Raw genomic sequence first — 24,520 nt, 5'->3', positions numbered from 1 at the left:
GCCTTGGACACACATGTCTTTTTTTTTGTTTTGTTTTGTTTTGTTTTTTGTTTTTTTTTCTTTTTTAAATTTATTTTATTATATGAGTACACTGTAGCTGTCTTCAGACACACAGAAGAGGGTATCAGATTCCATTTCAGATGGTTATAAGCTACCATGTGGTTGTTGGGAATTGAACTCAGGACTTCTGGAAGAGCAGACAGTGCTCTTAACCGCTGAGCCAACTCTCCAGCCCCCTGTCTTTATCTTTTTTTTTTTTTTATTAACTTGAGTATTTCTTATATACATTTCGAGTGTTATTCCCTTTCCCGGTATCCGGGCAAACATCCCCCTCCCCCCTCCCCTTCCTTATGGGTGTTCCCCTCCCAACCCTCCCCCCATTGCCGCCCTCCCCCCACCAGTCTAGTTCACTGGGGGTTCAGTCTTAGCAGGACCCAGGGCTTCCCCTTCCACTGGTGCTCTTACTAGGATATGCATTGCTACCTATGAGGTCAGAGTCCAGGGTCAGTCCATGTATAGTCTTTGGGTAGGGGCTTAGTCCCTGGAAGCTCTGGTTGCTTGGCATTGTTGTACATATGGAGTCTCGAGCCCCTTCAAGCTCTTCCAGTTCTTTCTCTGATTCCTTCAACGGGGGTCCTATTCTCAGTTCAGTGGTTTGCTGCTGGCATTCGCCTATGTATTTGCTGTATTCTGGCTGTGTCTCTTAGGAGCGATCTACATCCGGCTCCTGTCAATCTGCACTTCTTTGCTTCATCCATCTTGTCTAATTGGGTGGCTATATATGTATGGGCCACATGTGGGGCAGACTCTGAATGGGTGTTCCTTCAGTCTCTGTTTTAATCTTTGCCTCTCTCTTCCCTGCCAAGGGTATTCTTGTTCCCCCTTTTAAAGAAGGAGTGAAGCATTCACATTTTGATCATCCGTCTTGAGTTTCATTTGTTCTAGGCATCTAGGGTAATTCAAGCATTTGGGCTAATAGCCACTTATCAATGAGTGCATACCATGTATGTCTTTCTGTGATTGGGTTAGCTCACTCAGGATGATGTTTTCCAGTTCCAACCACTTGCCTACGAATTTCATAAAGTCGTTGTTTTTGATAGCTGAGTAATATTCCATTGTGTAGATGTACCACATTTTCTGTATCCATTCCTCTGTTGAAGGGCATCTGGGTTCTTTCCAGCTTCTGGCTATTATAAATAAGGCTGCAATGAACATAGTGGAGCACGTGTCTTTTTTATATGTTGGGGTATCTTTTGGGTATATGCCCAAGAGAGGTATAGCTGGCTCCTCAGGCAGTTCAATGTCCAATTTTCTGAGGATTCTCCAGACTGATTCCAGAATGGTTGTACCAGTTTGCAATCCCACCAACAATGGAGGAGTGTTCCTCTTCCTCCACATCCTCGCCAGCATCTGTTGTCCCCTGAGTTTTTGATCTTAGCCATTCTCACTGGTGTGAGGTGAAATCTCAGGGTTGTTTTGATTTGCATTTCCCTTATGACTAAAGATGTTGAACATTTCTTTAGGTGTTTCTCAGCCATTCGGCATTCCTCAGCTGTGAATTCTTTGTTTAGCTCTGAACCCCATTTTTTAATAGGGTTATTTGTTTCCCTGCGGTCTAACTTCTTGAGTTCTTTGTATATTTTGGATATAAGGCCTCTATCTGTTGTAGGATTGGTAAAGATCTTTTCCCAATCTGTTGGTTGCCGTTTTGTCCTAACCACAGGGACACACATGTCTTTAACTCACTCTGTACATTTTCCTTCTTTCTAGCAGCACACGGAAGCCCAACATACAGAAGTCTGTGCTGTAAGCTAGGTGTAATCCCAAGCTGTTCCCAGAGTAGTATTACCTATTGTCCAGGAAATGAGCCTGAAGGTAATGCTCACACATAGTGCATGGCTATGTCCAAAATCAGAGTTCCTCTGGCCTTGTGCCTCATGAAGTGAATGAAATATGACCTTCTGTAGGGTGTTTTTCACCCCTTTGTGGACCCTAGGCTGGCCTCGAAATCTTGACTCACCTGTCCCAGCCACCCGAGCATTAAGATTACAGGTGTGTACCACCATGCCTGCCAATTACCTCTCACTTTAAATAAAATGACATTTCTCACTGCCATGAGATCACCCACAACAGGCTGGAGGATCCTGAGCTCTTCAGAGCTTGTCTCCTAGCCCTTGGAAGTTTGTTTTACTAAGCCCTCTGAGGCATGTAACTTCTTGCCCACCAAGCCAGTGAGCATGACCAGCAGGTTGCATTAATTTTGGAAGAGTGATATCATCGTGGCAAACTCGAGGTGTGCTGACATCCACCATGGGAAAAGAAGACTGCTCTTGGTGAGACAAAGAGCACTTTACGTGGAGAACTGGCGTGTCAGACAGCCAGGCCTCAGATATAGTGGGTGTGGTCTTGGTTATGCTGCAGTGAATCACCAACATGTATTACCCAGAGGGTGGGTTATGAGGATCTGGGGGGAAACCTCTCAATCTCCCACTCTGGTCCGCAAACTGGAAAGAGGTCTAAGGGATGTTCTTCAGAAGAAGCAAGTGTGAGCCTTTGACTGATGCCCCCAAACCTCACTGACCGGTAGGCCACTTAGTTTTCAGGTGACAACTCGACCACTCAAACTCCTTATCAAACCACTGTAGTCCACCTTCCCTCTTCTGGGCAGGCTGTCTGTAAAGTGGCTCAGGTCAGGAGTTAATACAAGGCCCTGGAGCAACATTATGATTGTCTGTGCCAGTAAAGGGTCCTGTGAGCCCACCTCTTTAGCTTTTGTGTCCATCAGTGCTCTGCAGCCTCTACAGTCTGCATGGGTGTAGGTAATTTCTCAGGCCCTCTCACCTTGCTGATGATATCTTCTTACCTCACTGGTACCTCAGTGTCACAGACCTCTGTGGAAGTGCTTGGGCAATACCCTTGTTCAGCCAGCTCTGAAGCATCCCATCTGCCTGTGCTTTGGTCTCTTCCAAGAGGCCTCTGATGTTGTTTGGTTCATTCAGGGTTGTCCCTGTGTACATCAGAAAGGGGTTATCACCAGCCTCCTTGCTACGGTGTGTGCAGGCAGGGTACAGCCCAGGTCCCCCACTGCTACCTTTGAATCCTGTAGGTACTTAGTCTCACATCACAGACTTCAGACCCTTGATACCCTAGTCAGTCAAGGTAGAGACTACTGAGGAGAAGCAGCTTACTGATTTGCTCTCCGTGGCTTGCTCAGCCTGCTCTCCTACAATACACAGGTCCACCTGGCCAGAGCTGGCAGAATCCACAGTGAGTTAGGTCCTCCCACATCAATCATTAATCAGGAAAATTCTCAGACTTACCTACAGGCCCATTTGATTTTGATAGAGGCAATTCCTCAGTTGAGGGTTCCTCTTCATGGATGACGCTAGCTTGTGTCAGGTTGACAAAACCTAATCTTGACAGAAGGTCTATGCCATAAAACCACTTCTGGCCCCGATGACTGGGGTATAGTTGGGACACCTAGGCCAGAAGGGCACTACCTTGCCTTGGAGTTCTCAGCATACAAATCTTTTATGCCTCCCTTTCCCCATGTGGATGGTGACTCACCAGGATTTGGGGCTGTGGGGAAGTCTGATTGTGGCGTGGCCATCCTTTGGGGGTCCAGGGCATGTCTTCCTCAAAACTGGCATCTATTCTGAGTGCGTCCTTCAAATGTCCCCCATCCTCAGCTCTTTGCCTAGACATTACCATGCTGGGTGATACCTGCCTGCCTATCCTCTGGGATGGGTTCAGCTGTAGATCAGGATCCTTTCTGCAGCCCCCAGTCAGGGAATCTACTTGGTCTCATACAGGAGAGAGACAATGTGTAGGAGATCAGTGACTAGAGACCCTTCCTCACTAAGGCCAAGGCCAAGTCATGGACAATTCCCCAGCAATTTTGTGTCACCAGGCCTCATGCATTGGTCCTTTATGACCCCACAGAACCCTTGTTCCTAGATTGCTGGACAGAAATTCCTCCAGATCAAGTGGTACATGGGGGTGGGCATTGAGACTATACACGCCTGCCCATGTCTGGACCACTGCCGGGTGAACAGCAAACAGGAAGATCCCTGGCCATTGGCTCTGACAGACAGTAAGAAGTAGGCATGGTCCCGGGAGCAGGAAACAGCAAACACAAGTTATAGAAGGTGAGCCGGAAGTAGAGTGAGGGCATAAACTCTCAAAACCTGCCTCCAGTGGAGTATTTGCGATAGAAGGCTGCACCTCTTTGTGATCCTCCCCAAATGGCACCACCAACTGGGGACCAAGTATTCAAACACCTGAACTTATGGAGAGCATTTCTAATCCACGCCACCGCATTCCGTTCCCTGGCCCCCATAAGCCCATGGCTGGCCATATCATGATGCAAAACACATTTAACCCAACTTCCCAACGTTTTTGATATTTAACACTGTTAACCCAGAGTCCCTTCTGAAATTCGAAACAATCTCAGAATCAAAAAGTAATGTTACATTATGTACCCATACGTACGGACGTGCCAACTACAAGGACTTTAATATACATTACCATTCCAAAGGGGGTAGAATGGGGGTGTAGTGGGAAAATGCTGGACCAAAGTAAGGCTGAAGCCTAGTAAGGAAAACTAGATCCTGTAGGTCCGTGTCCAGTGCCGAAGACTTTGGTTTTACAGGGCTTGGACGGCTCAGCTTCTCCAGCTTTGCTGCCTGCAACATACATCTTTTGGGGATGGTTCAAACCCTGCCTGTAACTCTTTTTGACAGAACCCTCATGACTTAGCATCTCCAACATTCTGGGGTTTTCACTGGCACAGCTTCACACAGTGGCCTCTCAGGGCTTTCACAGGATTTCTTCCAAACACTGCCTGGCCTCAGTTGGGAATGAGGCTGCTGTGGACACCCGAGCATGTACCTCCTAGGGGGCCTTCATTTCTGTCGGTCGTGGGCCTGTGAGTATGTTGGCTACGACGTATATCAGATACAGGCTCAGTTCTTCAAGAACCTGTGGAACACTTCCAAAATGGTGGTGCCACATCACACGCTCAGCTAGCACACGTGTCAGTCATGTTGTATTTCCTGCTGCCGTGGGTCTTCATATCGTGATCTTCTATCTTGCCAAGCGCTCATAGTGGAAACAGAAGCGTCCTCACAGTTGGTCCTTTACAAATAGGGAACGTTCTCCCTCCCTCCAATTTGATTTCTCACTTCTTTCTTTTTGTGATGCAGGGTCTCACTGTGTAGCCTACTGTTGCTCTCAAACTCATAACCCTCAGCAAGACATCACAGGGATGCCTCACCCTGCCTTCCTTGGATATTTCCATTGTTTGCAGAGTTTGTGCTATCGCGACTGCATATTTTAAAACTTCATATATGTGGGGCATGGTCACTCCACCCAGCCGTCTTCCTGTGCCTCCTTTGCACAGTTCTGTTGCATTCAAGTCCAGCAACCCTTGCTTTGGCATTTGTCCATCTTAATTTCAGGCACTTAATTCCATACATAGAAATTAGGTTTGTGGTTGAAAGATCCCCGAGCGCCCCCCGCCCCCGACTGTATGCAACATCTCCATTTTCTTTGTAGCATCCCATTTCCATACTCACAGTCTCCCTCTACAGTCCAGGTTGTCCTGCTGTAACTCAGGACCCTTAAGCCTCAGCCTCCTGGGTACTGGGATGACTGACCGCTTCTGACTTTCTGCAACATCTGAAAAACAGAAATAACCACAAAAAGCATGTGATGTTTCCACATTCTCACTCTGCTACCTGTTGTTTCTGGTCAATTTTGAGTGACTGCCCAGCTTCCCCATCTGAGTTATAACTTTCACATTTCCTTTCGTGTTTATACAGGACATCTGGAATTATGCTGAATATTTCTATTTCTGCACATGCTTCTGGGACGTGACTGAGTCACTTGGAAGCTGGGAGATCCTCTGGGTCAAATTTTCACACATCATCAGGAAGGGGCAAAACTACTTGGTCTGAGTGATTCTCCCCCACTTTAACTGAGGAAAGCTTCCTTTTACATTTTAGCTACTCTCACTTGAACTTTGGGGTCTGTCTTGGGCTGCAGAGTTTGAGTAAACCCAGTGTTTCCTAGAATCTCCCACCTTTGTTTTCTCTGACCTTTTTGGAGGCCCTCAGTGTCTGGGTGGGGTTCTCTAAAGTCTCTGGAATTCAGTGGATTTTGTCCTCTTGCCCTCTACCTGTGTCTCACCTGGGCTCTGCTGGGGGCTGGGGGTGGGGGGTTGGCAGTCATCTCCCAAGAGGTGCTGTTTGTCCTTTGTTGCCTGTCTCGTGTGTTCAGTGGCTCCTACATATTTGCCACTGTTGTTTCAGGTGTGAGTGCAAGTCTAATTCCTACTACGTCTCAGTTCTCTGAACATCTTTCTTTGGCATATGCACTTTTCAGCCTCTGCAGCTGATCCTGAGGTATCCTCACAGTAAGGCACACTTCCAGGCAATCACAGAGACTGGTATACCAGGGCTCAGAGAATGAGGACCACAGAGAGTTAGGGACTGCAGGGCTTGATGCTCTGGAGTGGGATTGTCTACACGGAATAGCCAACCGCCTAGGTTTCACTTTTAAAGGGGAGGGCTTGCACTCAATACACTCCGGTTTCGGGTTCCAAAGCGCAGTGAGGCGAGACGAGCCAGGTTCCAAAGCTGCGCAGCGGTTTCCGGACAGCCTGAGTGGATACCCTGTGAGCCCCGACAGGACGTGGCGGGGCAGGGCGGGGCTGGTAAATTCCCTCCAGAGCAGCCGGACCTATCACCTCCGCCAGGGGGCAGCGTATTCTTTCGCCGGGCCTGGGTAAGGGGTGGAGAGCCTGAGAGGGCAAGCCAAAGGGAACAGGTGCAAGGGGGCGGTCTCCCCAGCAAGGAGCAGATAAGTTGAAGGAGGCTGGAGGTGGTGACCAGGGGATTAGGGCCTAGTGGCCAGGCAGGACGGAGGCAAAGGGTAGTGCTTCCCCCTTCCTTGGTTCACCTGTACTGACAACCTATGTCTTTGGACAAGCTTCACTTACCTGTGGTCTCTGCACCATCCCGTCTAACTTCAACCCACTGCCTATTTTTGTCTGCCCATTGGGCTCACCTGCTTTTAACCTCCCCACACTACCAAGGCACCTGGACACACAACTGCCCTTAGCAGCAACACACTGTTATATAGTTCCACATGCTACAACGGCGTCTTCTCACAAAACTTTCTGTGGAGCCAGGACCTACTCAGACTAGCCAGGACCACTCTATCTGTTTTAAATGCTTTCTGTGACCCCCAGTACCAGCCCAAGTCCTCTGGTAGCCTAGAGAAAGTTCTGTGGGCTGCTTCTGAGACAGAGCGTTACAGTTGAGGTGGGTACTTGGACCTTCATGCAGAGGAGGCAAGGTTCACCTCCATTTGCCCATCAGGAGCCCACACTGGCCCAGAAACAGAATTTGGGGCTCGGAACACTAGGGTATTCCTAAGTTTCATTTTTCTCTGAAGGGTTAGAGAAGAAAAGCTGTTTGGATCGGGAGTGGTCTCTTGGGAATGGAGTGCTACTGAGACCTGCTGAGGCTACTGGGGCCTCAAAAATTATGGAATTTATGTTGAGAAAACTGGGAAGACCCATGTTTTGATGAGTTTTGGCTCTGGTGAGTGAGGGTAGGCAGGAAGCTGTGGGGTAGCTGGTGGGGTCACTCAGGTAAGAATGCAGGGGATGGATCGGAGAGCTGCTGAAAGGAGCTGGTGAGGCTTGGGAAATTCACCAATCTTTCTGCTTGATGGGTGCAGGAGCACAGCAAGGCACCTGCTAATAAGTAGCAAAGACAAAAGGGTGTGTTGACTTATTACCTATGTCCTATGATTATTATCACAAAGCTGGTGAGGTGCAGAGAAGCCTCTAGGTGGGCCATAGGACCCTACCCTAAGGTCACTAAGTACAACTAGATGCTTAAGTCAAGGCTTCATTGGACCTCAGCACTAGAGACGCCCCCCCCCCCCACCCCCGGCCCCCGCCCTCCACCCTCCGCCTCAAACTAGAGCAGCACAGCGGCCTCTACTCACAAAAGCTGTAAGGTTTGTGGACTTAAAGCCCAGTAGTAATTTGGGCGTCTATCTCCCTTGCTCCTGTTTAAAGACAGGATTGGAGACTGTGCAGTAACGGCCAGCTCTGGGGGCCAGAGCCCTGGCTGGTGCAGATACGGAGTGGGCTCAGCGGCCATCAGCTGGTCTTCAGGCTAGCGGGACCGCGCGTTTCCAGAGTACAGGGGCGGGGGCGCGGCGAGGCTGGGCCGACTGGGCGCGCTCCGGGGAGCCGCGGGCCTGAAGGGCCGAAGCACTGCGAGGGTTAAGCTTCGAGCCTGGCGGGCACGTGTGCGGATTGGAGCAAAGTTTCGGGGAGGGGCGGGGAACGGGGCGGACTGGGGCTCTCAGATTGGCCGGAAGTTGTGCGGGGCGGAGCTCAGGGCTGCTCCGCGCTCGCTCCGGGAGAGTTGACAAAGCCCCGCAGGGAAGGACGCCTCGCGGCGCGGCGCCCCGGGCCCCTTGCCCTGCCGCCCCTCTTCCCGGCCCGCGCCTAGTCCCGCCGTTTATCCGCGCGGACAGCGCGCCCCGCGCCCCAGCCCGGCCCCAGCCTCCAGCGCCCAGGTAGCGCCGCCCCGCCCAGGCCGGGCCCGGGGGCGCGGGGGGCAGGATGCGGCGCCCGGGGCAGCGATGACCGCGTCGCGCTGCTCAGGGGCCCAGGTCTGATCCTGTTGCCTGCTGCGCGCCCCCGCTCTGATCTCTATCGAGGTGAGCCGGACTGTATGTCCGCGACCCCCGGAGGGAGGACTGGAATGGGTAGGAGTGCGGGGCGCGAAGGGCAGGGCCGCGATCACTGTGCGGGGCGGGAGCCCGGCTCGCGCCGTAGCTGATCCTGTGGGGCCCGCGGCCCTGCCCCGCGCCCCGCCCCCGCTTGAGCCCCACGTGGGCCCCCCAGCGCAAATTTGTCCGCTAATGGCGCAGGCGATTATCTGCGGGCCCCTCGGTGTTGTGTGTCCCTCGGGCAGGGCCCGAGTTACAAGCGCCAGGAATCCAGACGGTGTTTGGAGAGGGGGCGGCGGGGGCGGCTGGTAATTAGTGTAAACCCTTTGTCTGCCTTTGATACGCTCAGCGTCTACGCGCCTCGCTTCCTTTGCCTGGAGCTCGGCGCCGAGGGGGGCCGGACCCTGGCTCTGTGGCCGCGACCTGGGTCTTGCGGGCCTGAGCCCTGAGTGGCGTCCAGTCCAGCTCCCAGTGACCGCGCCCCTACTAGAGGTCCGAACGGCGAGATGACGCGGAGCCCCGCGCTGCTGCTGCTGCTATTGGGGGCCCTCCCGTCGGCTGAGGCGGCGCGAGGTGAGTCCTGGCGCCCAGTCTGGCGCTCTGGCCTCTGCAGCGCCGCCCCTTTCCCACCAGCCCTGAACCCTGCCACAGTGCCCGCCTGGCACACTCCTTCCCTCCCTGTCTGCCCCATCGCTGCGGTTCCCCACCCCTGGTCCTTGACTCGGAGTACTGCCGGCTTTACGCGCTTTCTTTACCTCACTCTTGGGGTTACCTACTCACACTCAGAATATCCCCAGCCCACCCTCTTTGGCTGACGTCTCACCTAAAGGGCCCCCAGAATCATTTGACTTGTTGGCCTTATCTAGGTCGTTTCCAGGGTGGGCTCATAATCTTGCATACACAGACTTTCAGGTGCATATCTAGGTGGAGAGCAGGTGGTTGTCGCCCCCCTCCCCAGATTCTTGGGGAGTGGAATCCTTGTGGCCGAAGAAAACCTGAGTCCCTGGGAACTTATAGAGACTTGAATAGTGTCTAACTGAATATGGAGGACATTGGTGACATCTTGGTGATTGGAGCTCACTCTGACCCAGTCCTCAGCTGACCCAACTCCGGGACCCTCCGCTTTCTATTACAGGTAGCATAGTCTATCATCTGGGAGCCCCCCAGACCACAGGGCATCACTGTACAATGAAGGTCGGACGAGACTTGAAGATCTTAGACCACAGGGTCACACACTGTTGTCGCAGGACACACCACACTATGGTTTGGATACAGCTTCACCCACCTTCTGTTCTGCGGGGAGCTCTGCCCTAGCCCTAGCCCTAGCAAAGGGCATCCAGAACTGATGGGCGATACGTGCCCGTGGATTTTTGGCCACCGCGTTCTAGTGTCACAGGGCACAGGGCTGGGCTCCCCTATGGTTAGGCAGGACTAATGGCCAGGCGGGCCCTTTGGGTGTGTCGTCCACTCAGGACTGTCCTTGCTCTGTCCACCAGTCCTCTGAGGCTTCGCATCTCCTCCCCCCGCCACCAGCGCGGGCGCACCGAGCCCAACCTGGCCTTATATGGCCACGTTTGGTGTTGGGCAGCGGGGCGGCGGCCCAGGTGGGCCTTATGCCACCATAACCCCCCCTCTTCTGCTTGGGGACTGGCTGGCTGGAGGGTGGGGGCTGTCCAGGCACAGCTGGGCTGGACAGTGTCCTGGGCATGTAGGCACTTGGGCCATGCTGGGTGAGTTGTCTCTTCACCTCCCCCCCCCCCGCCCCCCAACTGGTGGCCCAGTCTTTGATTGCTCTTTTATCTGTTTGGATACACCCCATCCCTGCACCTGCCTCCTCTCTGGCTGCTCAGCAAAGGAGGCTCTGAGGGCCTCTCTGCCCTGCCATGATCACTGGCTGGACCTTCAGGCTGATTGATGGGTGGCAGTGGGCAGCAATGCTACCTTTCTGTTGATGGTCCTAGAGGGGCCTTTGTCTCCTTTGGCCACAGTCTTGGGACTTTGCCTTGTATCTGGCCCCGGCTGTGCTAGTGAAGGCCTCTGGCCAGCACTATGGAGCTGGAGAGAGCTACCTTCCAAGGCTAAGGGCCCTGTGGTTGGGGTGGAAGAATGGCGTTTCCTGAATTATGCTGACTTCTCCCTTCAGGCCCAATCTGGACTGGAGGGGCAAAGCTATTCCAAAATGCATTCCTGCTCCACTGGTTCTTCCCGTGAGTAGGCCCAATTTCCAGCTTAAGTCGGGCTAAAGAACTGCATGTAGGGTTCGGGCTGTTTCGAAAGCTATTTCCCTGGGGTGTCCCAGTTTTTGGAATCTGTACATCTCTAGATTGGGATCATATTTTAAGAGTTCCCCTTTGCCCAAAGTTTCACAATACAGTGAATTTGCCTTAAATTCACTCCCCCCCCTTGAAAAAAGAGAAGTTTCAGTTTAGTCCATTCTGTTTCTCCCAGTTAGAATGTGAGTTTCAGAACAGAATACCGTTCTCAAAGATAAGTCTTAAAGTGAAGTGTCACCCCTGAACTTCTGTGAGGATGACTTCAGAACCAGCCTCTGAGCAGCCAGCATAGGTTTCTTTTCTGTCTTTTGGACCCAGCCTTTGGGTTTGGAGGGAGCTGGCCCTTGATGGACATTTGGGGTGCCTGCCACGACTGTCTAGTGCTGCAGTTTGCCCAGAGTACCATGTTGTAGAGAAGCATGTGCATGTGGTGCTGTGGAGATGATGGTTGGCCATTTGTGTGGAGCTGACCCTGGCTTTTAAACAGCCTGTAGGAGGCCTCTCCTCTTCACAGGCTGTGTCCGATCAGAGTGTGGCTGGAGTGAGGTAGATGCTGGGGAGCCAGGCCTAGCCCCTGTGAGGTAGGGATGTGGGCCAGCCTCCCATTCACATCTGGGGCCCTATTCCTGGAAGGGAAAATAAATCACTGTCCCCCTGGGGGTGGGGAGGGAGCCGTGAACAAAGTCGCCTTTGGCTCGGCCTGGAAATACCGACCACAGGCTTCTTTATCCTTTGTGCAGGATCAATGGGCCTCTGGGCTCTCAGAGTTGCCTTTCAGTCAGCCTGCCCTGTGCTATGGCCCTTACTAGGGAAATGTTGGTTTTTCCCCAGCCGAGGCCTCTAGTCTCTGGTTTTCCTGGCCTTGGCTCAGTCTTTGCTGGTAATGCTGGGGGCAGTTGGCTTTGGTCCAACAGCCTCATTTTCCCTCCTGGCCACCTGCCCTCTGTATAGCTAGGGTCTGATGCTTGGCCCATGGTGGCCTCTTCCCCCTCTCTTTGCCTTAATGTGGTGAGCGTACAGGGGGTGAGGTGTATCTAAGCCCCTGTTCTCATACTTCATAGGTACCTCCTTCTGCTTGCTGCTTGCTCTTCTAACCAGTACTCAAGGTAGAGGAGAGCAAGGGGTTCCTGAGAATGGGGTAGGGGGAGCTAAGAGCCCCAGGCTGGGGTGCAGACAGAGTAGGCTCATGGTGGACATCGTCTGGGCTGGCCTAGGTGAGGTGGAAGGTAGACAGAAGATGCTTGCCATTAGGAAGCTGCAAAAAGCAAGAGATTCCCACTGAGCAGGAAGGACAGCTCCTCGTTCCACCAGGAGTTTATGTCCTGAGAGATGTGTATGAGCTGCCAGGGGCCTCTAGTAGTAGGTGGGAAAGGGGCCATATGCTGTTCTGGCTCCGGTGCGGCGTTGGACAGTAGGGGAAGGTTACAGCTGTTGACTGTCCAGGTGCCCTGTAGGAAGCTGGGGACACCAGGCCAGAGCCTTCCTTGCAGCCTATGTTCCAGCTTCTGGGGGTAGTGGCATGGCATGGGCTGAGGCTTGGAGTCACACATTGCTGAGGGCAACTGGGACCCCTGGCTTGGAGCCCTCACATCCTCAACTCTGTCCCTAAGAAATCTGTGTCAGCAGTGGTGTGGGCTGTTGGGTGGGTTCGCCGGACTGGTTTAGGCAGTCCAAACATCCCGCCAGTCTTTGTTGGGGCTAGGTGGATAGCATATTGCCTCAGGAGCTTTGGGTTCAGGAGGTAGCCTTATTTTGATAGTTTTTGAGGCATTGGGTACTTCCAGGAGCAGAGTTAGGCCTTCCTCAGAGATAGGGGCCTGCTGGGTGTCCTAACGTAATGCTAGCTCTTGGTCCAACAAGCTAGTGTTTGTGAGAAGAGGGTCAGGTGTTGGATGTCCAGGAGAGTCCCCCTCAGTGGGTCCTGAGGTAGTCACTCTCTATGGATGGTGTGCATGTGGTTCCTATAGGGCTGTGGCCTTATCTGATGACACCCATGCTTGGTGGATCAGGGAGTGTCTAGGAGCTAGCAATGTACTGATGTGGCAGCTGAGGTATTTCAGAGAGAGGAACAGATCTGGGGGACCAGGCAGTGCCTCCAAAGAACCCTCTCCCCTACATCCTTCTGGCCTGCCTAATTGCTGCTGCTGGGTGAAGGACAAGCCAGCTCTACTAACCAGCTTGTTGGAGCATGGCGTCTCTTTGAGGTGCCTAGATGGCCTGGTGTATGGGATAGCCACTCACCTGGGTCCTGTCAATCTGCTGCAGAGCCTAGGGATCTGGCCCTGGGGTACCTTCAGTTAGTTGCCAAGCTCCTAGTCCTCTCACAGTACTGGGTCTGTGTGTCATTGGCCACAATTGTTCGTGTGTGTGTGTGTGTGTGTGTGTGTGTGTGTGTGTGTGTGTGTCCATGCAGTTAAGCACCTTCAAGGATCTTAGTCTCAAGACAAAGCCTGGCCCGGAACACCTAGTGAGCAGTTGGGCCTTTTGACTGTCACCTATCTATGCTCTTTTCTCTTGAAAGGCATCTCTGTCATTTCCTGGGCTTTGGCCTCCTAGCAGTGTTGGCCCTAGAGGACTGTCTGGATTTATCACCTGTCCCTGTCCTGGGGCTCCAGCTGTGAGGACTGTGGGATATATGTCCTCACAGCCAGGGGCTAGGGCAGTGTCTTGGTAGGGGTGTGTCATACCAGTCATAGAAAACTCATTATCTGTTAGGCCCATGACTATTGGATGGGTGCCTTGAGATTCTACTTGGGATAGCTCCTATTGTAGTCTCTCCCGGGTCTTGGAGCAAGGTGTCCAAGGTGAGCCTGTTCTGCTCCTTTGTGGTTGAGGCTCTCCACACCATTCTCGGAGTCCCCTAGTTAATCACTTTGCATCTCCAGGAGAAGGTTCCCTCTGAACTAGCTGACCAACCCCACAGCCAACCTTACTGCCTGGCCAGAGGATTCCTTTCAGGCCGGAAATTCCTAGGGCCATGCAGGCCTCACAAGGGCCAAGCTAGGCCTGAGCTGGCCAGGTGTTCTCACACTTTGTCCAGGGTCAGTTGCTAGCTCGTGCGTAGACCAGCCCTTTGAGGAGGGGAGTTCAGGTCAACAGGCCTGGAACCCTAGCTTTCAGCTGTTCCTGTCTGACTTCTCAGGCTCCAGGCCTGACACTTCGTGCATTTCCCACTATAGTCCCCAGCCTGGTATCTAGACCTGACACTGACCGCACCTTCAGGTTATGAACTTGTACACAGACTGTGCCTCCTGTAGAAGGTTCCCATGCTGTCTCCTCCTGGATTGATGCTTCGTCTCACCTAGCTGGGACTGTATGGGTGTTTCAGAGGTGTGGGCATGACTGTCTTAGCTGTAGAAGTTATAGAAAGACCAGAAGCTGGTATAGCTCCTTCCTTGGTCTGGGACCTTCACATCATGTTGGGCTTTCTTAGGCCCCTGGCATTCCTGAAGGAGCCAGCCTGGGTAGGCTGGTCAGATGAGCCTATTAGAAGTTCAGGCCTCAGCCTCTGCCCAGAACTGTCCCCCCTGCAGCTATCCTAAGGTGGAGTGTGGGGCAATGTCCCCATTGCCCTTGAGTTTCAAGTCCTTAGTTTCCTCACTGGCTGAGTAGGGTAGATGGCTGTCCAGGTAGAACAAAGGGGGCTGTGTTTCCTGAGTTAAATATAGATCCAAGGTGGCCATATTATGGCCCAAATTCCCAGAATTCTAGGGGCTGGGCTTTCTGCAGGGGGTGGGGGTGGGGTAGAGGTGGTCCTTATGTAGGCCTCTGTAACAAGCCTGGGAGCCCAACCCCAGAGTGGGGTACAGTAGAACCTAGTTGGGGGCAGGGCTGGCAGGATACTGTTTGCTTTAGGATAAGGCAGGCTCCTCTGGCCTGCCTGTCGCCAGCCTGTCCCCCAGCAGTATGTGCAGGCAGGCCCCAAGGGCTAAGCTTCCGGCCATCTGGCAGTTACTTAGCCCTGTCCCTCAGCAGTGGTCATAGCAGGGCTCCCGCCTCCTGGTGCCCCCTCCTCTAAGCCTTTCTTCCTCTGAGGCCAGGAGGAGGAGTGCTTCCTAGTGGCACAGTGAGGCTAGGTTTCTCTGAGGATCTCCCTATGTGGTGTAGGGAGATAGATTAGTTTGACCTTTGGGCATTCCCCAGGTATGCCTCCAGAACACCTCCAGGCAACTGATTATATGTGTGTCTGCTTGCATGTATGGGTCTGTCTGTGAGGCTTCAGAAACCAGGTTGGTTGGGGACCCTGGAGTCAGGCAGAGCTTAGCCAGTTTCTCATTGACCTGAAGCTTGGGGGGCACTGTGAGTAGTGGGGTTTCAGACAGTGACAGGTGGCAGGCAGAGTTTGCTTGGGAATGGGGCTGAGACTTATGAAGGTATAGGGAAGAGATCTCAGGAGGCTCATGTGATGAGCGCCCAGCAGACTTTCATGCTGTAAGCTGGATGCAGGAGAACCTAGGGACAACTCTGTTTGGATTGACCTTCTGCCCTGCCTTAGGCGGTCTATGAGCAGAACAGATTAGGGGAGAGGTGGACTGGCAGCCCTCTTCTACCTCTGCTCTTTCCCTTTCTAGGGACCCATGAAGGGAAGTAAGGAAGAAGGCTAATGTTGAGATCTCAGTTGGTGGCAGTTTTGGGCCCAGGGGAACTGAGTGGAACTTGGAGAAGAGGGTCTCAGAAAGATGGGAAAGGAGAGGTGTGGGAGGACCCTTCCTCTGTGGCTCCCTGCCCTGTTGAACAGGAATGCTGCCCTCGGATTTAAACTGGGAGACATGGCCCCTCCCCTTGGCTGACTCCCCACCTCCCCCATCCTTAAAGTCTGTGTTAGTGCTTCAGAGTAGGCCCTGATGCAGCCTCTGGGAGTCTGAAGGCATCCACAGAAACATGCCTGGGCTGTAGGTGGCCACAGAACTAGGGCTACTGCATGCTGAGGAAGCACCAGCTGCTTATAATAAACACATGTGCCCCCCAGGCCGTATTGCATGGCCACTGAGTTTGCCCAGATGGCCTGGGGCACCATTGTGCTTATTCAACCTCGACTGCTCTGCCCAGGACCATCCTGGCTCGAGTCACTTGATGTGCTAGGCAGGTACTCCTCATCGACAGATAAGAAATGTGACGTATGGGTGGGCATAGGACTACAGATGACTCTCTTTGTTCAGAGGTGACCTTGTGACAACCTCGTGCAGTGGCTGCAGTTCCCACCCTTTCACCCTCCCCCGTGAAAGCACTGTTCCTGCAGCCCTACACCTTTCTGGTTCCTGCAGGCTATGAATACTCTGTGTTCACCCTCCCAGCCAGGTGGTCACTTGCTACCTGCAACCCCAAGTCAAGAGTTACCTTGATGGTTGGGACTGAGAAGGATGCTTGATGTGGGTTGGTGATGTTGGGGGTGTGTTTCTGATGGCTAGAGTTGTGGGTTCCAGGAATTGGCCTTTTTCCAGGATGGTGGTCTTGAGCCTCTGTTATGAGTCCCTCCTATGAGGGAAGGCTGTCTCCTAAGGTCAGGCCACCTCTCAGGTATGACCTAGGGTCTGTCACCTACATGGATAGGACCCAGCAGGTTCTTCCTTATGAAACAGATTTTCTGAATGAAACTCAGATAAGGTACCAAGTGCCTCTGCCTTGCCCTTGCTGGGATCCTGTTTATCCCAGGCAGCCCTCTAAGATTCAGACCCTCAGGATACTTGTTCTCTGACCCCATAGCCTTGGTATTGTATCCCAGTGAGCTCTAGCCACTGATAGGCTATGGCCCCTGGGACTGCTGACAGCCCTGAGTAAATTCTGTCCATGAAGTCAGATGCAGAGCACACAGATAGAACAACCATTTGTACATGGGTGCATACATATCTGTGCCCATAGGGCACCCTCGCTGATGGGCAGATGTATAGGCAGTGAGTGCTGGCAGACATACACCTAGCTGTTTACCCTGGGTGGTTCCTCCTGCTGACCCATTTCCATCTGAAACAGGTGTAGGGTGGCTGTCCCTTCCCTGGGCCTGACCAATCTGGGATGACGAAGGGTCAGGTGTGATACGATGTGCAGCAGGAACAAGATATCTTGTGAGGCTATGTGTATAGAGAAAGAAGCCAGCCAAAAATCTACCCTGCTGTCCTGTTCCTGGGCCCCTCCTTTCTGACTAGTGAGCGTATAGTTCTCTCTGGTGAGACAAAAGGATATCCCTGTTTTCTTGGTTTGAAAATTTCAAAGTATTATTGAGTCCTGTGTCCCGACCCCTCTGGCCTCTCCATTCTCCTCCTCGGGGAGTCTGCCTGCTATGGTGATGCTAAGCAAGCTTCCTGGGATTGACACAGTGGGATGTGTTGGACATAGGCTACTGTGGTTGGGAAATAAGGTTTATGTTTTGGGGCCTCTGCCGTGCCAGGCAGACTTCTTCAGTGGAGTCCAGGTAGGGTTTCACCGTGTCAAGCCTTTACTCCCCTCATGTGTTCCCCCATCAAAGCCCTCTTAACTTTTGCAGGACCCCCAAGAATGGCAGACAAAGTGGTCCCACGGCAGGTGGCCCGCCTGGGCCGCACTGTGCGGCTACAGTGCCCAGTGGAGGGGGACCCACCACCGTTGACCATGTGGACCAAAGATGGCCGCACGATCCACAGTGGCTGGAGCCGCTTCCGTGTGCTGCCCCAGGGGCTGAAGGTGAAGGAGGTGGAGGCCGAGGATGCCGGTGTTTATGTGTGCAAGGCCACCAATGGCTTCGGCAGCCTCAGTGTCAACTATACTCTCATCATCATGGGTCAGTTGGCATGGGGATCAGAGATTACAGTGGGGCCAAAATTGGCTGGGCACAAAGTGTACAGCAGACACACCTGGATCATCCTCCCCTGCTTGTTTGGCTTATACCAAATCAACCTGGACAAGATCAGGAGGGTCCCCCTGTACCTATTCCCAGCCTGGATCCTAGGGCAGCCAAGGCCCCCTTGCCACTGGGCCAGCCGAGGGCCTTTGCTTCCAGGTGGCAGAAATGGATTGAGGGGGGATGGGTAGCTCAGGCAGTGGTTCCACTGGAGAGCTGCTGGGTGGGGTAGGGTGGAGTGGGCTGAGGACTTGGCAGTGCAAGCCTTGGCAGCCATGACTTTGAGGCTCAGGTTTCAGAGTTCAGAGGGGCCGCAAGAAGTGAATGGCCTTGTTCTTTTCTGTCCCTGGGGCCCAGTCAATAGGGAATGGGCAGGTGTCTTGGGTGACACACCCTCCACACACTGGTAGCAGACATGGCCCATCTTCTTTCTTGGGCTCTCTAGTGCGGGGCCCTCGGCCTGGCTGATTCTCCTTGCAGTGGAGGTCTAAGGTAGTGTCCTGGGACAGCCTGGTCCTTGGTCCCAGGCTGGGTGGAAGAGGCGGCTGTCATAGGGCAGTAAGGGGGACATTCCTTATCACATCCTGCCCCTCCCCCATCACTGCCCAGGACAGGCCTCAAGGCCTTCTCTGGGTTTGGAATGGGAATATTACGGCTGTCCACCCTCCCCACCCCCATCCTTTCAAAGAGGATGATGACCAGGCGGTATGTAAGCCATGTCTCTGCACCAAGCACTCGGCCCCTTGATGTGGGCTAGGGTTACTGCAGCTGCTGGCTGGGCCTGGCCCCCTCCTCGTGAGCCCTGCAGACCCCCCGGAGCCGGGGTGGGGGGCGGTTCTTCAGTCCCACCATGCCTATCAGGGTCACCTGCACCCCGGGAGGGGGCTGGCAGGCAGCCCTTGCCCAGCTGTCCCCTGAATCCTGACATGTGGCTGTGTCCATGGCCTTTTCTTGGGTTCTAGGACTGTCTCAGTCAGGGCATGTTAGGTGCCCTGATGAGGGGCTCCCCTGTACCCCTCACCTGGCCTCCTTATTACTTATTTCTCTACAGATGACATTAGTCCAGGGAAGGAGAACCCTGGACCAGGTGGCTCTTCTGGGGGCCAGGAAGACCCAGTCAGCCAGCAGTGGGGTGAGTATGGGGTAGGGAGACTCTGTGTGCTTGGAACAGGGCAGTGCTGTGCTCCTGGTATCCTCACACAGCCTTTCCTACTGACCTTGATGCTGCCCCGCCCCACAGCACGGCCTCGCTTCACACAGCCCTCCAAGATGAGGCGCCGAGTGATTGCACGGCCCGTGGGTAGCTCTGTGCGGCTCAAGTGTGTGGCCAGTGGGCACCCACGGCCTGACATCATGTGGATGAAGGATGACCAGACCTTGACACGTCTAGAGGCCAGTGAACACAGAAAGAAGAAGTGGACGCTGAGCTTGAAGAACCTGAAGCCTGAAGACAGTGGCAAGTACACGTGCCGTGTATCCAACCGGGCAGGTGCCATCAACGCCACCTACAAAGTGGATGTAATCCGTGAGTGGCGGGCCTGTGGTAGGACAGGGGCCTGTGGTGCCTAAAGCTGTGCTGATGTGTTTGTTTGTCCCTGGCGTAGAGCGTACTCGTTCCAAGCCTGTGCTCACGGGGACACACCCTGTGAACACAACGGTGGACTTCGGTGGGACAACGTCCTTCCAGTGCAAGGTGCGCAGCGACGTGAAGCCTGTGATCCAATGGCTAAAGCGGGTGGAGTACGGCTCTGAGGGTCGCCACAACTCCACCATTGATGTGGGTGGCCAGAAGTTTGTGGTGTTGCCCACGGGTGATGTGTGGTCACGGCCTGACGGCTCCTACCTCAACAAGCTGCTCATCTCTCGGGCCCGCCAGGATGATGCTGGCATGTACATCTGCCTGGGTGCAAACACCATGGGCTACAGTTTCCGTAGCGCCTTCCTCACTGTATTACCAGGTATGTGTGGGCTGCCCACTCCATAGTCGCTCTCAGTCCCTATTACTGGTCTGGGCTGTCCTTGGGCTCCCCAGTGTCCACCCGGCAGGTGGGGGCTCCCTATCCTTTCCCCTTCCTTGTGGGTTATCCTTGCCTTTTGGGGAGTCCAGGGGCACTATCCTCGTAGTTCACACTTGGGTTGGCTGTTCCATTTGTACAGGACATTCCATCCCTACTCTTCTCCTTGATCTTCCTTGCAGACCCCAAACCTCCAGGGCCTCCTGTGGCTCATTCATCCTCAACCACCAGCCTGCCGTGGCCTGTGGTGATCGGCATCCCAGCGGGTGCTGTCTTCATCCTAGGCACGGTGCTGCTCTGGCTTTGCCAGACTAAGAAGAAGCCATGTGCCCCTGCATCCACACTTCCTGTGCCTGGGCATCGTCCCCCAGGGACATCCCGAGAACGCAGTGGTGACAAGGACCTGCCCTCATTGGCTGTGGGCATATGTGAGGAGCATGGATCCACCATGGCCCCCCAGCACATCCTGGCCCCAGGCTCAACTGCCGGCCCCAAGCTGTACCCTAAGCTGTACACAGATGTGCACACGCACACGCATACGCACACATGCACACACACGCTCTCATGTGGAGGGCAAGGCTCATCAGCACCAGCATGTCCACTATCAGTGCTAAATACAGCCAATCTCCAAGCACTGTGTCCCGAGGTGGGCGTATGGGGGCCAAGGCAGCAGGTTGGGAGGATTGAGAACAATGGAGGAAGAGTATCTTAGGGTGCCCTGCGTGCAGTAGGCACTCACAAGCTTGGCCATATAGGTGGATGGATGTACTACCAGATGAACCGACAGCCAGACCCACACGCACATATTTAAAGTGTAAATGTGTGCACACGTGCACACACAACCTGAGAAACCTCCAGGAGGATTTATGGTGTGACTTTGTAGTGACATGTAGCGATGGCTAGTTGAAGGACGACTCTCCCTCAAGTCTTAGTGGTCATGGCCACTTCCCCACCCCCTACCCACCTGTGCTCCTGCCTGGCCTTGGTGTACCTCCGTGTGCCCTGGGTGTCCAGGAGCCTACCAGCAACCTGACTGGGGTGAGCTGTGCAGCCATGCCTGGAGGTTTGAGCCACACGCCCCTTGCTAGAGAGAAGGGCCTCGATATTTATATTTAAGAATGAAATAATATTAATAATAATGTAAGGAGGGCTGGGACACAGGAATTCTGGCCTTCCCTGGGGCCTGGGACCTGCCTGGCCTTGTGGTTACATTGGGTATCCTCACTGTCCATGGCTGCCTGGTCTCTGTAATTTTATATAGAGTTTGAGCTGAAGCCTCGTATATTTAATTTATTTTGTTAAACAAGAAAGTGCCTCCTTTTTCTCCTTCTGGTGTTTTTATCCGGGGTTTGTTTGTGTGTGTAGTTGCCAGTGAGCACATATATTTGCTCACTTTTGTGTCTTCTCACATATATGCACTAATGTGTTTGTGTGCACACAAGTGCTGGCTTCCATGTATCCACACGTACTGATACTGTGCCTGTGTGTCTTTCCTGTAGGAAAGTGCCTGCCTTTCCTTGCCTCCAGGCTTTGTCTCCAGTGGGACCTTGGGTTTCTGAGCTTCATGGTGTGCCAGGAGTGGCTGCAGCCAGCTGGTGGGGTGAGGTGTTTGTGCACCACTCTGGGGCCTGTTTGGAGTGCTGTCGTGCACACCTAACTGAGTATTCTCCCTCTGTTCTGTGCATGACCCTGCCTCTAGCTGGGAGCCTACTCTTCGTTGTTCCATTTTATGTGGCCTCAGCAGGCTCAGCCCCAGGTCACAGTAACCTCTTTGCTCAGGGTTCCAGCTGAGTGTCTCTCAGGTACTCCTATGGTGATAATGGGTAGTTGTTCTTTTCCACTGGGGAAACCGAGGCTCCGGTTCACCTAGCGTTCTTGGAGGCTGGGGTGTCTGTCCCATGTTCAGAACTCCCTAAGGCACACAGGGCTGGGCATATATCTCAGCGGTAGCATGTTTGTCTAATATGTGGGAAGTCCGTTCAGTCTCCAGTATCATATGCATGCATGTATAAAAATCCCATATGCACGATCCAGCAAGGTATTGGTGCAAGGGTCCTGCCATGGTTCTAAGAGCTTTTCCCTGAGAGTTGTTGCCTTTCTTAGCATCTGTACATGACAAATGGCTGCTGTGTTTCACCAGGTGTCTCTCTGTGTGAGCCCCTCAGGAGTAGGGTTAGTTATTCTGGACATTTCTTGTAGGACTCCCTCATACAGGTCAGCTCCTAGCCTTTGACCTCCAGGGGTAGCCATATTTGGGTGGTCCTGGCTGCTAGTGACAAGGTTATCTCTGGCTATCAGATGCTGGGGATGCCCAGATGCATGCTCAAGGCACAGTGGGACTTCAGGACCACAGCTGGTGATAGACAGATATTCCTTATACAGAATGGCTGAGCACGGTCAAGTTTGTCTGAAGTATGGGGAGTTTGGAAGAGGGGAGATCTTAGGCAGCAAGTTATCTGTGTCATACAGATGCACTGCTCCAAGGAGCAGGCAGAGAGGAGGCGCCCAAGGGAAAGGAGATTCTTGGCTTAAGGTCAGGAACCAGCCAGTGAGGAGGGAGAGCAGTCCCATCAACCCCTGCCTTTCATCTGCTGCCTCAGAAGCAAGATTTGCCTGGGGAGAGCAGGTGGTGAGTGACAGGCTGAGAAAAGGGCTCCAAGGTAGGTGAGACAACCCCACCCTGCCCTCAACAGGGACTCTGTTGCCCCTGAATGATGAGCCTGGAGCTCAGAGCTCCTTGTTTATCTCAGACCTCTGTGGCTGTCCCAGCTCACACCAGCAGCCGTGAGCCCATGTCCCCAGCCCCGAGGCCTTTGTCTCCAGTTCAGCTCTGACAAGACCTCATGTGGATGCAATTGGCTCCTCCCTATAGAGGCGCATGCTGGTCACTCTACCCCAGGTCCCAGTTGCTTAAACACATTTTCAAAGCTGAAATCATTGCTTTTTCCACATGTCCAGGGCGCTGCTTTGTCACATGGGTAGGAAAATGGCCTGTGTACTTTGAGCTTGGGCAGAAGAGGACAGTGCTTCTGAGGGCAGCTTGGCAGTGTCCAAAAGATGGGACTTTGGACCTTGGCCTTACTGCTAGGAGGCATCCGTCTATCCACCTGTATGCCTCTCTTCTCAGGCCTTCTGCTGCCCAGGCCTAGAGGGAATGGACATGTGCTGAATGAGGTGTTCTTCTGAAAGCTGAGAGCAAAATCCTTTCAGGGATGAAGGCCTATGGGTCCAGGAAGAAAGGAGGAGCCTGAAATAGCTCTACCCTGCCTGCCGTAACCCCTCGAGTGGACAAGTGCCCATGTCCCTAGCTTTCCCAACTTAGAGGTCAAGAGGGGATACTGATGTCCTTGGGGTGACCCACAGGCCAGGTGGTTCTGATTGGAAGTCATGGAGGAGGAGATTCAGCATCCTGCTTGAGGCTCAGTGAGTGGTGGGTGCATGAGGGATGTAGTAGGGAGTCCTGCCTGAGCCTCCCTCTGACCCATCTAGGCAGTGATAAGCTGATTCACTGGGAAAGCCGGCGGACTTGAAAGGTTGGCCCAGACTCTGACACCCTTGGGTGTGACACCTCTCCCTACTCCAGCTTCAAAGGATGTCCATAAGCCATAAGCTGTCCTGCAGCTGTCCCTGGGGGCAGGGAGTGTCCCTGGGGGCAGGGAGGGGCTAAGGCCAATGCCCAGAGAAGGGTGATAGTACAAAGCAGGGATGAGAGGGACTGGGCTGCCCCACCCAGCAGTCAGAGGACCTGGCTAGAGATCAGAGCCTTGTTCCAGGACATGGCCACAGAGGACCTGTGACACAGAAGAGGGGCAGGGGGTGGAGACACCTCAATAACACAGACTTGGCCAGGACACCAGGCATGCCCAGAAGAGCTGCCCTGATCTTCCAGACATCACAGGACTGGGACATATGTAGCCAGACCGGCCTTAAGGCATCAGGGACAGAATGTGGTGACCTGGGCTGCAGTGTGTGTGTGGGGGGCAGCTGCTCCCACAGCTGGTGGTAGCCTAACACCATGCAAAGAGCTTGTATCCCGGTAGAATAAGGACTTCAGCCCAGCTTTGTGGTGCAGGAGCTGTCGTTTGGCAAAACCCTTCTGAAATTTTGGGGCTGGGGATGCAGATGGCAGCTGGGGCCTCTCTCAGTTATGTGAAGACCCAAACAAAGGTGGTCTTCACATAGAAGCTCTATGAACTGACACTTTATATTACGGACTCCAGAGCTCCAGAACTGACACTTATATTTTGGACTCAAGTCTCTTTCTGAGGAGATTTGTGAAGAACGTTCCTGCCTCAGACTGTGGCTGAGGCTGACCAAGTTCCCAGGAGATCATTTGATTCCTCTGTTACCTGAGTCAGCACCCAGGAACCCTCTGATGAGCTTGGCTAGGATAGCCATCTTTGGTGGTAGGGGTTCCTCAGAAAGAGTGGGAGGTTCCTAAGAGGGACCTCTGTGACAGCAACTCCAGCCTGCATAGAGCCACCGTAATCTGGAGAGGAGGGGGCATCAATATAGCTGGAGACAGGGTTTGAAGCAGAAATGGATGCTAATTTGGTCCCATTTCTGGGCCCTCTCACTAGACAAGGACCTAGGCTTAACACTGTTCAACTCCCACTTGGAGATCACAGCGGGATCCTGGTAAGTCTGCAGATTAACCTGAGGTC

The 24,520-nt window shown here is 53.5% G+C and overlaps 1 protein-coding gene across 1 annotated transcript; it reads left to right on the top strand.

The window, feature by feature from the left end:
* Positions 1 to 9,121: 9,121 nt before the first annotated feature.
* On the top strand, positions 9,122 to 21,179 carry Fgfrl1 (fibroblast growth factor receptor-like 1). Its single transcript, NM_199114.1, is given in 6 exon segments — positions 9,122 to 9,330; positions 17,509 to 17,781; positions 18,893 to 18,973; positions 19,082 to 19,366; positions 19,446 to 19,799; positions 20,039 to 21,179. Coding segments are annotated over 6 exon segments (1,590 nt in total). The 5' UTR covers positions 9,122 to 9,263; the 3' UTR covers positions 20,569 to 21,179.
* Positions 21,180 to 24,520: the final 3,341 nt, after the last annotated feature.

This window comes from Rattus norvegicus, chromosome 14, assembly GCF_021556685.1.
Source record: "Rattus norvegicus strain SHRSP/BbbUtx chromosome 14, alternate assembly SHRSP_T2T, whole genome shotgun sequence".
In the NCBI taxonomy this organism is placed as follows: Eukaryota; Metazoa; Chordata; class Mammalia; order Rodentia; family Muridae; genus Rattus; species Rattus norvegicus.
This window is presented reverse-complemented; position numbering and strand designations above follow the sequence as displayed.